Source organism: Schistocerca gregaria, chromosome 7 (genome assembly GCF_023897955.1).
Source record: "Schistocerca gregaria isolate iqSchGreg1 chromosome 7, iqSchGreg1.2, whole genome shotgun sequence".
Lineage (NCBI taxonomy): Eukaryota > Metazoa > Arthropoda > Insecta > Orthoptera > Acrididae > Schistocerca > Schistocerca gregaria.
Genome location: NC_064926.1, coordinates 284,496,539 through 284,512,072, shown reverse-complemented (window position 1 = coordinate 284,512,072; position 15,534 = coordinate 284,496,539). Strand labels below are relative to the sequence as shown.

At 38.7% G+C, this 15,534-nt stretch overlaps 1 protein-coding gene across 2 annotated transcripts in view; it reads left to right on the top strand.

Moving 5' to 3' along the window:
• The first annotated feature begins 9,406 nt into the window (after positions 1-9,406).
• The window catches only part of LOC126282110 (phosphatidylinositol 3-kinase catalytic subunit type 3), a 102,089-nt gene continuing 95,961 nt past the window's right edge, over positions 9,407-15,534 (top strand). The window contains exons 1-7 of one of the 2 annotated variants that reach the window (XM_049981570.1): positions 9,407-9,758; positions 9,996-10,184; positions 10,624-10,780; positions 10,969-11,082; positions 11,422-11,580; positions 11,668-11,763; positions 13,215-13,412. In XM_049981570.1, the coding sequence (XP_049837527.1) occupies positions 9,685-9,758; positions 9,996-10,184; positions 10,624-10,780; positions 10,969-11,082; positions 11,422-11,580; positions 11,668-11,763; positions 13,215-13,412 (987 nt within the window). In that variant the 5' untranslated portion in view covers positions 9,407-9,684. The remainder of the gene's footprint in view (positions 9,759-9,995; positions 10,185-10,623; positions 10,781-10,968; positions 11,083-11,421; positions 11,581-11,667; positions 11,764-13,214; positions 13,413-15,534) is intronic. The other variant, XM_049981571.1, reaches the window with a different exon arrangement.

Sequence of the window (15,534 nt, the reverse complement as noted above, 5' to 3'; positions counted from 1 at the left end):
GATACCAATGATTGTTCGGATTCATATATACAGGGGCAACCATGTTGGCATTAGAGAACTGTATTTTATTAGATTCCGTGCAAGAAGCATGTAATGACTTGTGAAGTCTGGAAGGTAGAAGACAAGGTACTGGTGGAAGTAAGGCTGCGATGGCAGTTTGTGAGCTGTGCTTGGGTAGCTCAGTTGATACAGAAGTTGTCCACAAAAGGCAAAGGTCCTAAGTTGGTGTCTACGTCTGGCACATGGTTTTAATCTGCCAGGAAGTTTCATATCAGTGAACACTCTACTGCAAAGTGAAAATTTCAGCCTGCAAACAACACCCAGGTTGTGGCTAAGATATGTCTCTACAATATAATTTCTTCAAGGAGTGCCAGTCTTGAAAATTCTGCACAAGTGCTTCTGCAAAGTTTGGAAGGTAGGAAATGAGGCATTGGCAGAAGTAAAGCTGTGATGACAGATCATGAGTCATGCTTGGGTAGCTCAGTTGGTACAGTAATTTCCCATGAAAACAAAGGTCTTGATTTCAAATCTCAGTTCAGGACACACTTTTAATTTGCCAGGAAATTTCGTATCAGCACACATTCTGGTGCAGAGTGAAAATTCCATTCTGGATACTGTGCCGCATATGTTGGCCCAGTACTTTGCCACATTTGTAATGCTTATTTTAGGAATCCTCAGTTTCCTGAACAATTAGAGTACTCAATGTAAAACCACTTTATAAAATAGGAGAAAGGGACAATGTATACAATTTTAGACCTATTTCTATACCATCATTGTTTGCAAAAGTTATTGAAAAGGCCATTTATATAAGTGTAGCTGATCATTTCAGTTCATGTAATTTGCTGTCAAATGTACAGTTTGGTTTCAGAAGAGGCGTAACAACTTTAAACATTATATCCTACCAACCAGCTGTCCACCAGGACAAATGGCCACTGCTAAACTGTTGCCAAGAGCAAAATGGACCACCCCGTGGCATAACATGCAGCTGAACATAACACATCTGATTTCAATGGCTGCTTTACAACTCGAGCCATCTGGATCCTCCCCTCCACCACCAGCTTTTCTGAATTGCTGAGATGGAAGCTATCCTTACAATACAATCTCCACTTCCAGAATGATCCCAGCTTTAACCTATGATAACCTACTGTCTCTCCACCTGTCAGTTTCAGCTCCCTCTATCCTATCACCTCCTCCCACCCTCAGGTCTTTTACCCTCTCTGCATTCCCTCACAGCTTCCCACATTATGCCTGGCAGCTTCGTCCTGCCATCTTTTGGTCCCTGCATGTTCTGCCAGACAGTGCTCTCCCCCCCCCCCCCCCCCCACTTCTCACCCCCTCCTACCTCTCCATCTTCCCTACCCTGCTCTGGATTGCTGCTTTCATGCAGTGCAAAAGTTGCAGTCTGGTCAGAGCAGCCAGAAATAGCAGTTATATGTGAATGAACCATGCCTGCTTGTGTGAATGTGTGTGTGTTTTCCTTTCTTTTCTGAAGAAGGCTTTGACTAAAAGCTCATTGTGGAACAGTCTTTTTATTGTGCCTTTCTGTAACTCAACATCTCAAAGTGAGCTGCAATCTATCCATTTCATAATTGTTGATATTCCAACCTGGACTTTCCAATGTTTGACTTTGCCTAATAGTTTTTCTTCCAGTCCATAGTGATGTTTTCCTTTATTACCATTCTCTAAAGCATTACTCTACTCATTGTCCATTCCTTCTCTCCTTTCCTGTGTTTTTTCATCACCTTCCAAACCACACATGCTTGTAACTCAATGTGTCATTCTTACAGTGAGTAGCAATCTATCCTTTTCATAATTATTGATATTCCAACCTGGACTTTCCAATGTTTGATTTTGCCAAATGGCTTTTTTTTCATCACACAGCCCTGTGATGTTTTCCTTTGTTACTATGTTCTAATGCATTGCTCTATTCATTGTCCAATCTTTCCCTCCTTTCCTGTGTTTCTTTATCACCTTCCTAACTGCATATGCTCTGACATCCAAGGTGAACTGTATCAGTGGTCTCAACCACACAGAACTCACAGCTAAGTGACCACACAGATTGTTCATGCAGCTTCTCATGCCCCAAATTCTCCCTGCTGATGATAATAATTATTCCTATTGATCCCATTTCCTTCCTTCGTTTCATGTACTTTCACATGTTATTTTCCGTACCAACCTGTGCCAATTGAACTTGTCAACCTCGACCTAAACAATACCCGTCCATCTCTCTCTTTGCACCTGTCTCAACAAGTGTGTATCTCATATCTCATACATTCCATCATTTTTCCCCATATTTTTTACATATTTGTTAGCATGTATTTTCAAGGCTTTGTGAGTATTTTTATGTGTTGGTGCATATTTTTTAGATATTTGGGTGTGCCTGTATGTATTTTTATGCGTCTTTTCTCTTATCCAGTCCCCTCACAACCATCTAATGCCTTAATTTGCCTATTTCCTACACCAGTTCCCATTTCCCCAATGTCATCCTTGCTTTGTCTTTCTGCACCAGTCCAGGAAAGTATCCCTTTCACTAGCTAAAACCCAGTCCCACATCTAGTTCCTGCTGCCTGGACCATGGAATTGCCTCCCCCCCCCCCCTTTCCTCCAATGGCATAACCATAAAATTTCCTTTCTCTGGATCCCATCCCTCCTTTCACAATGACCATCACCTTTTCAGATTCTGCCAGTCCCTGTCCCTCACAAACCTGGTATTGCAAAAACACATCTCCATAGTGCAGGCTTCCCAGAACCATCTCTGCACCCTGCACAAGATACTGCTACTGTGCAATCATGCACATCATATGCATCATATTTTTGAAATTATATCACTTTCTCTCCAGCACCTGCAAGAGCATTCTACCCAGGTTGTCCAACCTGCTTACAAGTTACTGCCACCTTGTGAGACGTAACAATCCATTGAAACCCAGTTAAAGTATACAAGTCCTGTAATTGGTAGTAACATTTAGGATTAACCTCATTATGTGAAATCTGGAAAAAAAAAAAAAATGTTCGAGTACATTGATCAAAGTCATTTCTTTAAAACTGAGATGGATTTGTGTTAAAACAATAACCAAATTAAAGTCTGTTGTATTTAAACAAAAAACCAACTGAGAGAATCAGAATTGATTAGAAAATAAAAACATAATTAGCGAAAATGTTATAAGTGGCATGTAAACATAGGTAGTTCTTTAGGTATTTAGTCAATAATAAATAAAAGACCTATATTACCACACTCAGTAGGTGACTTTGAAATATATATATTAGTAGGAACTTTTTCTGATCCATGTATCTTTTGCATTTTATAAAAATAGTAAAAGTATTGTTAGTATTTCATATTTTCACATTTATAAAATACTAAATGGTTAAAGTTTGATAAATGCATTCCTTGTGTAAGTGCCAGTGCAACTGTTGAAGCATGTCATTAATTTTATAACAACAGTTTTCGTTGTAATTTTATTTAAAAAACCTTTATAATAATACTGAGGATTGTTCGGATTCATATATGAAGGGGCAGCCATGTTGGCATTGGAGAGCAGTATTTTATTAGATTCCATGCAAGAAGCTTGTAATGACTTAAGGAAAATGTAAGTCAGTGTTGTAAGCATGTCAGTACAATTATGAAATATCTTAGAATAAAAGTTCTGAAACTTAATGTTTGTGTTTATTAATCATGGCTTAAAACCCATGTTGCAGTAGACAATATGAGCCTGAGGCAGCAGCAGATATATGGATGAGTACACCCTACAAAATTATAAGCTTTGTTAAATAATAAATTTCACACTTACTGCAACACTATCCAATCCCTATCCCTATACTGCCCACAGAACGTTCCTCCTAGTCAACCCAGACCCTGCATAGTTGATCTCTTCAAATTGCTACCTCCCCCTAAACTCCCTAGCATCACTCCACTAAGTCCAGAACCGAAACAGTCCTGGAATACTATTGTTAACCTTGCCATCAAAATTCTCAGCCCCACAGAAGTTTCAGTGGACCACCAAGTGGCATAACTTGTTACTGAACATAATATGCTTGATTTCAATGGCTGCTTTACAACCCAGGCCATCTGGATCCTCCTTTCCACCACCAGCTCTTCTGAACTGCGCAGATGGGAGTTATCCTTACAACCCATTCTTCACTCCTGAAATTACACCCACCCGCAACCTACAATAATCTACTCTCTCTCTCCTCCCAGCAGTCGCCGTCGCCTCTGTTCTATCGCCTGCTCCCAATTCAATTCACATCCTCTCAACCTCATCATGCACTGCTTCCTGTGTTGCAGTCACTGCTCTTTGTTCCAAAATGAACAGCACAGAGACAGAAGTGACGACACTTTCATTCATTTTTGGAACACAACTTACAACCAGCTTAGAGACAGAAGTGATGACACTTTCTGCAGGACCTGGCCATTATTTTGTAGGAAAATCCTCAAGCACGTACAGTGCAAGCTGTTACTGATTTGTTTGACTGATGGGACTGCTAAGTGCTATACCACCTACTGCACTCCCCTGACTTAAGCCCCAGTGAGTTCAACTCAATTTCTAAACTGAAGGGTGCACTTCAAGGCATTCACTTCAGAACTGCTACAAATTAATTGGGCAATAGACCACACTACTCGAGCTGTCAACACAACTGGCACTGCTAAGAGTATCCTACAACTTCCACATCACTGGCAACGGGTTATACACAATGCTGGTGACTACTTTGAAGATCAGTAAAACTTTGAAACACGTATCTATTTCGTACAAGCTGTAAATCTGTAACCCTCCTGACCTCAACCTTCGTTAGTCATTGTCCTTACCCATATAGGGCCTTCCCTGTTCCCATTCCAGCACTACACAGCCCTCTATTTCATGAACACACCCAGTCTTTCTACTTCTCTCCTTTTCCGCTATTCCCCGGTCTCTGTCAAACCTCTCGACTGCACCTAGGTGCCCTACCCTCTCTCCATCTTATCCCTTCATGCTCCCATTAACAGCAATTTACTGTCCCCCACACCTACCCTGCTATCCCAACCCCTCCCTGCCCCAGCCTCTCTTTACTTCACCCAGTTATCTATCCCATCATGCACTGCTGCTTGCAGTCTGGCTTCAGCTGCCAGAGACTTTGCTCATGTGTGTGTGAGTTGCATTTGTTTATGTGTGTGTGGGTATATGTTGTCTATTTTTGACAAAGGCCTTGTTGGCCTAAGGCTTATTTTCTGACAGTCTTTTTGTTGTGCGTATCTGTGACTCCGCATCTCTGCTATACAGTGAGTAGCAACTATCCTATTCATAATATTGTTATACTGTTATTAAAGTTAAATTGGCAGTCCCAGTCTTTCCTTCTCATCCCTCTCAGTAAGTCTCCCCTGATGTGGGGATCTGTGTAACTTTTCCAAACTCCACCCCTTTCTCTAAACCTCAGCTGTCTTTTCCTTTGCCCCTCTTCCTTTCCCTTCTACTCTTCTGTCAGAAGAAGGAGGCTAAAAAACCTTGCAAACTGTAATACATTTTATATGTGTGTTTACCTGCTGCTGCCACGTGGTGAGTAGACTTTTTGTCTATTCAGTTACTTATATTTTCAAAATTTGATTCTTTTCATTGATATACACACCACTAGGTATAAAAAGGGGTGGATGTGAAGATTTCATGTTACTTAAAAAGATTTCTGCATTTGGCTTGAGAGTGTACTCCACTCATGGTTCTTATGGCTCTGTTCTAGGAAGTGGCTGATTTCACCAAAATATGTTCATTAATGGCATGAAAATAACCATAAACTGGTTTAATGGTTTCCATATTTCTACAAGAGCAGACAATTCATAAAGCTTATGTTGCAGAATTTATTTTTTTACACAGATCCAGGATGTAGTTTTATGTGTTTAGCTTGCTATCAGTTGATAAGGCCAGGTATTTTCAACTATCCATGCAAGCTATCTGCTGGTCACATAGTTTTTCTCCTATTTTTTCACCTTTCAACGTCATGAGAAACTGGATACACTTTGTTTCACTGTAATTAATGTATGCAATTTATGTTAAATCAGTTCACAATGACCCTAAAAACCTCATTAGCTGACACATCAAGTTTGTCTACTGAATTATCAGTACACAGCATAGTGGCATCAGCAAACTTGGTGAATTTACAATATTCTGTACACATATGTATATCATTAATAAATATAATACAAAGTAGACGTGGGGGGGGGGGGGGGGGGGGGGGGGGGGGGGGAGGGGCAGCGGCATACCTCTGAGGCACTCCACATCTCCACATGTGATAGTGCCCTATTCCAATGATGCTGGGACACCATCTCAACCATCTAGTGCTATTTTCTGTTTTTTGTGTGACAGATACGAATCAAGCCACCTCGCTGCTGCACCACTTATACCTAGATATGTAGCTTTGTGTAAAAGTCTTCGGTGACCAATGCAGTCAAACATTCTTGGTAGGTCACAAAATTTTCCAACCATCTTCATCTCTTTGTTGATGGAATCCAAAACATTGGCAGCAAATGCCAAAATACAGAATACCTTTTGCTGATGATGTTCCCTTCACTGACATGTTTAACAATCCTGGCATGCATTAGTTTTTCTAACACCTCAAAAAAAATTATCAGTAGAATGATTGGCCAATAGTTTGAAGTATCTCCTTATCTCCCTTCTTATTCCGAGGTTTCACAGCTGCATACTTACATCTTTTGCAAACTATCACTTGCTTAAGCGAAGCATCAAAAACGTGGCAAAGGATTTTAGTTGCATGGCTGCAGTAGTATTTTAATAATTTACTAGATATGTTTTCAACTCCAGTGGAGTTTTTACTTTTCAGAGATTTAATGACTCTTTCAGTTTCTAGGACTGTTGTTACTTCCATCTGTTGTACTGTGCTAGCTACACCGGCTTGCAGAAAATTCATGGCTGAACAATATGCTTAGCTGCTCCAACAGCTATAGCATTTGCGTCAAAGTACCTTGGCACCTGCAACTTTTGCATCTCTCAGTTCGGATTTCAACAGGGTGTATCAACAGAACAAGCTATTTTTTCCTTCACCCATCAAATGTTAGAGTGTTTTAATAATAGTCTCCTGTTGGTATCTTCTGTGACCTGTCTAAGATCTTTGATAGTGTTAATCACGAAATCCTCTAATCAAAGGCTGAATATTATGGTATAAGTGGGTCAGTTGGCTCATGGATTAAATCCTATGTAGCTGGAAGAAAGCAGGAGGTCATGTTGAACGACTCTGAGGGGTACTCTGTGTCATCTAGCTGGGGCTCTGTTGGCTGTGGTGTTCCTCAGGGCTCTGTACTTGCCCCCCTTCTCTTCCCCATCTTTATCAATGTCCTTCCCTTGTGTACTAGCTTTAAAACTCACTTTACTCTTTTTGCTGATGACACCTCTATCCTCATCAACAAAACTCCCAACCTCAATCCGTGAGGAATCGGCCAGTATTGTCTTTAGTGAAGTATGTAATTGGTTTGTAAATAATGGGTTATCATTAAATGTTAATAAGACCCAGTTTGTACATTTCCAAGTAAGGAAAAAAGTTGAGGATCAGTTAAGTGTTAGGCCTACATTGAATGGTAGTGAGTTACTACAAGTTGAATCAACCATGTTTCTGGGTGTACACATTGACAACAGTCTAAAATGGTCTGAGCATATTTTGCACCTCCACAAAAAACTCAGCTCAGCAACATTCGCTGTTCATATTATTTCCACTGTATGTGACCGAGACACCATAAAAACTGCTTATTTTAGTTATTTCCATGCACGATTGCTGTATGGCATAGTTTTCTGGGGTAATTAGCCATTAGCAAAAAAATATTCATTGCCCAAAAGAGTGTTATTAGGATAATGAGTGGAGTCCAGCCTAGACATTATTGTAGGAACCTTTTCAGAAAATTAGGGATACTGATAACTGCATGCCAATATATCTACTCCCTGTTATGTTTCATTGGTAAAAATGGACAATTGTACAAAACCAATGATTCATACCATACCCGCAATTCCAGGAGGAAGGTGGACCTCCATTATGAATCAAAAAAACTTACTATTGTACAAAAAGGAGTCCATTACATGAGCTGCAAGGTGTTCAATGCTCTCCAACCATCACTGAAATTACTTATCCACTAGCTTCCCAAATTTAAACAACGGCTCAAACCGTATTTATTAGACAATTCCTTCTATTCGGTAGAAGAGTATTTCAGTAGAGTTAACTGTAATTGATTTTTTTCATTTACTAACTTGTGCATTACGATACTCACATTACTGTCTCTTTCATTTAGCTATTAAGATCTACCATTTTTTAATGAAATTTTTTCTATACCTATTAATGTGTATTTTGTCTTATACCAGATATCCTCTTGCAAGAGGTACTTTTACGTATTCCTTTTGTATTATTTTGTAATAATTCTGACACGTCCTACATCCATGCGAATGTCTCGCAGTATTAGATTCATGGGACATAAATAAATAAATAAAACCAGTAAATCTATGCAAATTGGGTATTACTGTGAACATAGAACTTACATTGTTCGAAAAACTGACCCTGAGAAAGAACCAAACAATAGTTAATGCTTTGCTTATGCGCGCAACCCCCCACCCCCCTCTTACACACACACACACACACACACACACACACACAGAGAGAGAGATATATATATAAATAAGGAAACGCAGTCATTCGTTACTGGGTCCCTCATGCGAAAATAATCAGGAAATATCCCTAAACAGCCTCCGGGATGTTCGTGATTATTTTACGTATTCAACCTCATAAGATAATCCTTAGGGCCCTGGGGTCTCACGATTTCTGCGATAACCACTTGTTCGTTCTGTTGTGCAGACAGTGACACGCCAGCTGACTGAAGCGAGGCGATATTCCTTGGTTCTTAATCACAAAGAAATACACACAATTCAGCTTCCGCCCGTAATATTGTTATCTAATTCTTTCGCCACAGACAAGTTGACATCTGATCAGGATTTTTTTTTTTTAAGTATTAAAGAGTTGTGTCGGGATAATGCTTGGGTGAGGAAGCTTTTAAAGGCTTGGATCGTAGCCGTTATGAAACGTATGTTTATTATTGACTACGGTCCAGCGTGGATAAGGAGTATAAATATTCGTTCAGGGTAATGGGCCTACTCGAAGCACACTTTCGCGGAATCAAACCACTGACGAATTACTACATTCCTGTGTGACAGTCAAACTCTCCAACTCCATGTTTATTGGCAACATTCCGAAGCAAATGATGCGCTACAGGATTTACTATTTATTTTTTATTCCAGTCATAAGCATCAGCAAAATATCGCAAGTGTACAGTTAGTTGTTACCAATAAAAAAAGTTTCACAAATAAAACAACAAACTCTTGTTGTATTTATTCGTACTTCAGTAAAATACAAGGAAATACGTCCGGTTGCCGTTGGTAGCCATGTGTACATACATGCATATCTGAGAGCGATGCAGCGATGTAACAGTGTATGTTGTGGAGGAGTTGTCAAGATTTGTAAATACTTGTTTGGGGTCAGACACATGGGTCGGATGGGTGGTTTGAGAATAAGTATGAGAGAAGATAGTAGTTTCCTCCGGACTTCTTCCTGTTTCAACATTGTAGAGTGCTTCTGATAGAAATATACATGCATTTCGTTTCGTATGACAACAGCTGACAGTATTCTGCATGTAACATTAAGTTTATCAATCATACAGTTTTATTTCGAAATAAGATGATGGAAGACTTAAACTCCGAATTTAATTACGTGTACAGTTCATCACTAGAAACAAAAATTCAGGTGAAAATGTAAGTTGATGCATGATATATGTAACGTCTCTTGATCTAAATACTATTTTAAACTATCGACCGTTTTATTTTGCCACTGAGTTCTTCAGATTCCAATTGTCTTGTGTTGTCACTAACAACAATACAAGTGAACTCATTTAAATGTCGTATTTAATAATCATAAATATTTTCGGTGCTGTGTGTCTCTGGAACAGACAACCTTCAGTCTTTGTTGTTGCTACTTTTATTTTTGTACAGAGGGACACTGGAAGGAAAGCGTCAGAAACCAGATTATCAAAAGCTATTGACTGACCCAATGTTGAAGTATTCGGGGCTGTATCAAGACGGCTGTGCTGATGTTATGGTGGTCTGTCAAGTTTTTGCTGATGGACGGCCTATTGCCTTACCTGTTTCAACTTCTTATAAATCTTTTTCTACGAGATGGAAGTAAGTAACATTTTACGTGTAAAAGTTTGTCTTCAGAGTAAGAAGTTACTTCTGATGCTTGGAAGATAGTGATGTAGACGTATGGTATTTCTGTTGTAAGAGTAATAACTGATCACTGCAGTTTTAGGGTCTTTCGTATTTTTTGTTTATTGATACTTTGAATGTGTATGTACTTCAAAGAAAATCCATTGAATGTTTGGCCTTGATTAAATGCCTGCCTGTAACAAAGCAAAACAACTAACCCATTGGAATTTATGGAATGAATCTAAAAACTGGATTTTTTCTCCAATTATGGTTTGACACATTCAGCAAAAACAGTAATTTTTTTTTTAATGTAATACTAGGACTAGATTAATTTCATCTGGGTAGTGGGGAATTCAGTAAAGTTTTTCAGGACGAGGATACTGGTTTTTAACTAATGTAAACATCTGCTTTGCAGCTGGAATGAATGGCTGACTCTTCCTGTGATGTTCAGTGACCTACCCAGGAATGCCCTTTTAGCACTGACCATCTATGATTGTGTAGGACCTGGCAAAATGCAGCCTGTGGGAGGGACAACCATTTCACTGTTTGGGAAACATGGTGTATTTAGGCAGGTATGAAACACATTTAATGTTGAGGCAGCTACATATTATCTTTTGTCAGCTGTTGCATTTAAATCATTTAAAATATGCACCCCAATCCTCAGAGGTAACAATTGTGTTGTAATGTCACATGCTTTCACAGATTAGTTTCACATTTGTAATTAGCGATTACCTACTTTCAATTCATGTTCGTGTTCAAGGGTATGATAGACTTGAGAGTATGGCCCAACCAAGAAGCTGATGGTAGATCTCCAAGCAGTACTCCAGGAAAGGCAAGAGATCATGGGAAAGAAAAGATGCAGAGACTTGCAAAGGTATGAATCCTTCTGTTTATTAGTAAATAAGTTCTCTGTTTGAGAAAATATAGGCCAAACCTTAGTTAACAGATGATAATCCATTGAATTTGTAATCTGTCACTTACTGTTGAGGAACATGTTGGGTACAAATATGTAGCATGCCAACTGGTAGTTTGTTCATCTAGCTTTCTTTTCTTCCATGAACATAGGAATTTTAAGGTTTTAACATACTGTTTTAGTGCAATGTTGCTGATAGTCCTTAAATCAGTCAAAATTCTTTTTCTTTTTTTTTTTATTGTCATATGAAATATTGTGCTATATTTGTTTAATCTCTCATAAATATCTTTTGTGTTGCAGCTTGCAAAGAAGCATAGGAATGGTTATATCCCAAAAGTAGACTGGCTGGACCGTCTCACTTTCCGTGAAATAGAAATGATCAATGAAAAAGAAAAGCGAAACTCTGATTACATGTACCTTATGATTGAATTTCCAGTGGTTGAATTGGATGGAGTTGCAGTTAGTATTGATTCACAGAAAACAAATTTCAAACATTGATAATTTTTTATCTTGTTATGTTGTTATGACAAATAATATATGTTTCAGCATTCTGTTGTCTATTATGAACAAGATGGAGATGAAGTTTATCAGTTTCGGGCCCAGGCTGACATTGTGACAGTGCCCGATAATGAAATATTGCAGGTATGGTTATGTATTTAATCTTGTATCTATCCTTTCTCTCGGAAAAAATTACAATCCAGCGAGCTTTATGAATTCAAATCTCCATTGGTTCTGTTGTATTTTAATCTTTATGTACTATATTCCACATCTAACATTTATTTTGAAAAAAATATTTATGGGGATGTGACAAGATGGCCACACCAAATCAGCACTCTTTCCATACTGGCTAAAAAGCTCCCACTGCTTGAATGTGCATTCTCCTTCCTTAGCCTCTCTTCACATCAGTTTTTGCACCACCCTACAAATTATATTTATGATCAACTCCCATTTTTCTGCAATGGTGTGTTTGTGGGTGAAAATGTAGTGGCTTAACAGTAAAAATCCCTAACTGTCAGAAGGCTCCATCAGCACTCAGATCCGAAAATATGCGCACACAGCAAGACAATCAAAGGCCTTCTATTCTGTACAGGAGAAAATTGTCTTGTACATAATAAAATGACATATAATAGTAAAGTATGGCCACTGGCAAAGTATCACTAAAAGGCTTGAAAAGTCCTTCCTTTTATCTTCAGATAATAACAGAATTGTGTCTAATCATTCCAAAACCAGTAGCTAGGAAAGTAATGGGCACCAGTTTAAAGTTATTTTATGTTCAACTTTTTTTCCAAATACCAGGCTCAACAGTGAGCTTTAGTTCATTTGTTCGTCTTAGGTGTGCATTATGTTAATCAGCCCAATGTATTAGGTCACCATTATGTTCTCAAGCTGCAGAGAGTGATTCAATAAGTGAAAACAACCTTCTTGAAAATGACTACAGGCAGTTTGCTCTGATGATTTGTTCTGTTCCTGAGTGAAAGTCTTTTGCATTGCATTCTGATGGCTGTTTTACAGGTCACAATTTGGCCAAACTTGTGATGGTCACTCTGAATATGTTCCAGTGTTTGAAGTTGTTGTGACTGACCAGTTTCTAAAGCATTAGTGACTAATCATGCTATGTTTTAACCACTCATGTTGCTGAGACAATGAGCCAATTTATTTGCATAAATGCTAAAACTAGCAATACTCACTGAGCATATCCCAACATTTCAGATCCTTCTGTGATGCTTCATTTGCCACACTATGGCTGTGTGAAGTGTGAAAGGGAAAGTCTCTTTAATTCTCTACTGGTAATACAAAATGGTGGTTCTCTAAGCCACTGAAGGCATAACATAGTCCTCATGATGTATCATGCTATCTTAGACTTGTCTAAGTGTCATAACTTGTGTATATGATGCTGCCATTACTGTTACATTAAATTATCTGTGTGTGGTTTGCTCATGCTGTCTGTACAGGATTTAAGACACACTTACTATCATTAAAATGGTTGCAGTTGTATGTATATGTTTAGTATAATGTAAGTTAGGAAGAAAGAACTTTAAAAAAATAAGTGATTAGTGAAAAAAGTATCTCACACAGAAAGAAATATTTTTCAGGAAAATCTGGTTGAAAGTAAACATCACAAACTAGCTCGCAGTGTTCGAAGTGGCATTTCAGATAAAGATGCCAAGCCAAATGCAAGTGTCCGTGACCTTCTACACACAATAGTTGGTTATCCTCCTACTAAACAGTTAACAACTGAAGAACAAGATCTTGTTTGGAAATTTCGTTTCTATCTGAGCAACCAGAAAAAGGTAAGATCAATGAGTTTACTTCTTTGTTTCACTTACATACAGACAGTTCTCTGCAAACACACCATAAAGGGTGTTGCAGAAGGTACTTGGCATGATTATTAAGTTTGTGTTTCTTTTTGTTCCAATTGCACATAGTGTGTGGGAAGGATGAAGGCTTAAATCCTTTTGCACGTACTATAATTAGGCTAATCTTGTCTTAATGGTCCCTACATTATGTAATTGTAGGATGAAGAAGACTCTCTAGATTCCTCCTTTAAAAATGGTTCATTTTTTAGGATTATTGGCTTCTGTCTTGAAGCATCAGCCAATTTAGGTGTAACATTTCTGTGATGCTCACCTAAAGCTGTGCCCCTGTATTTATTTGACATATAATTCATCCTCTCTGGCATTCTCTTACCATATTGAAGCAGTATTATATTTATTTTCGACAAGTACTTCTATATTGTCAGATTTGCTACAAAGGGTACTGTGAAAGTTTTGCAATACAGCTTCATTTAATTTTCTTTGAAGTAATTTCAGGCACATTTAATTCACGTTTCTGTCCTCTGAAACCAATTCCTAAACCGCTTCTCCCAAGTTTTCTAGGGTTTAAGGCACACTTGTTGTCCCAAGCCCTCAGGAGGCCCTCGCCACTTGAAAACTGCACTTCTTTCAGCTTCATTTTCAAATGCAGAAATAGTGTAAAGTCACAAGGAGCAAGGTCTGGACTGTAAGGAGGGTGCTCAAGAAGTTTGTCCTGTTTTCTGCAAATATTCAGCGCATGCTTTGGTGTGGTGAGCTGGAGTGTTGTTATGATGGAAGAACCAAGTGTCCATTCTTGACTTTTGTTGCAGGTTCTTCAGACACTGGTTGACTTTGAGCAGGCACTGTTCATTGTACCACTTAGCTGTGACCGTCTTCTGTGTGTCCAAAACAACAACAAAAAAACTATTGTTTTCTTCTTTACTGATTGAAATTTTCTGACTGTTGCAGGTACATCATCATCAGAGACCCAAATTTCTTTTTGAGTCTTAGTTTGTATGTCATAATAGTACAGCCGAGTCTTGTCACCTGTCACGGTGTTATTCCATACTGAGATTTTCCCGTAGAAAACTTCTTTCACATCTTGCAGCACTAAGTCCGAAGTCATGTTATCTGCTCCTCCGTCAGTCTGTGGCACTCGGAGACAACAAAATTTCTTTACTTTGCGAATGATCATGTAGAATCAAATAAATTGCTGTTGGATTTAGCCCTAAGGTACACTCTCTCCTTATAGGTCACTTACCTGTCCTGGTCTAGAATTTTCCTCACAGCATCAATGTTTTCCTCCATACCTGATTGTGTCCTCCAGAGTGAAATTTATTGTTTGGAATTCTCTGTGCGTGAGTATAGTTCTACGATGTGGGCGCATCACTGAGTACAAGAGTCATTTCTTCAAAGCACTGGTCTGTGTTTAAAAAAAGTGCAAAGTTTTACCACAAAACTGCCCAAATCTCATTTCGTGACCACGATGCCATAGGAAGCACTTCAAAATAACCCTGATAGTGAATAACTATGCCCTCATACTTGCCACAGCTGCTACAATGCAAGTATGGAATATTCTCAGAACACAGCAACAATCAGCCTTCTGGGACTTATTGTTGCTCCATATTGCAAGACTTTCCTAGTACTCTTTGTACACCCATGATTGAAATTTAAATGTACCTGAAATTGATTGGGAGATGGTATGCATATTCCTCTAAATTTTAATGAGATGATTTCAGTTTGTAACTGATTTAATAGAATTTGTAATTACACGTGCAGATGAATATATATTATAACAATACTGAAAATTCTGGCTGGAGCAATGCATAATACAAGGAAAAGGCAACCACTCACCTGTAATGGACTGAAAAGTGAAACATAGAAACACAGTATTTAAAGTAGATTTCAAGCTCTTACTTTTTTTCTAGTAACAGTACACACAACCACACACTTGCCGAAATGCATTCTCCCATTCCCATGGGGAGATGGACTAGGAGTGTGTGCATCTGGTTGCCTGTGTGGTTGTAGAAAAAGAGCAAGAGCTTTAAGGCTAGTGTGAATATGGTGCCCTATTAAATGCTTTGGTTAAATTTTACTTATGGCAGTGACAATGTAGTTT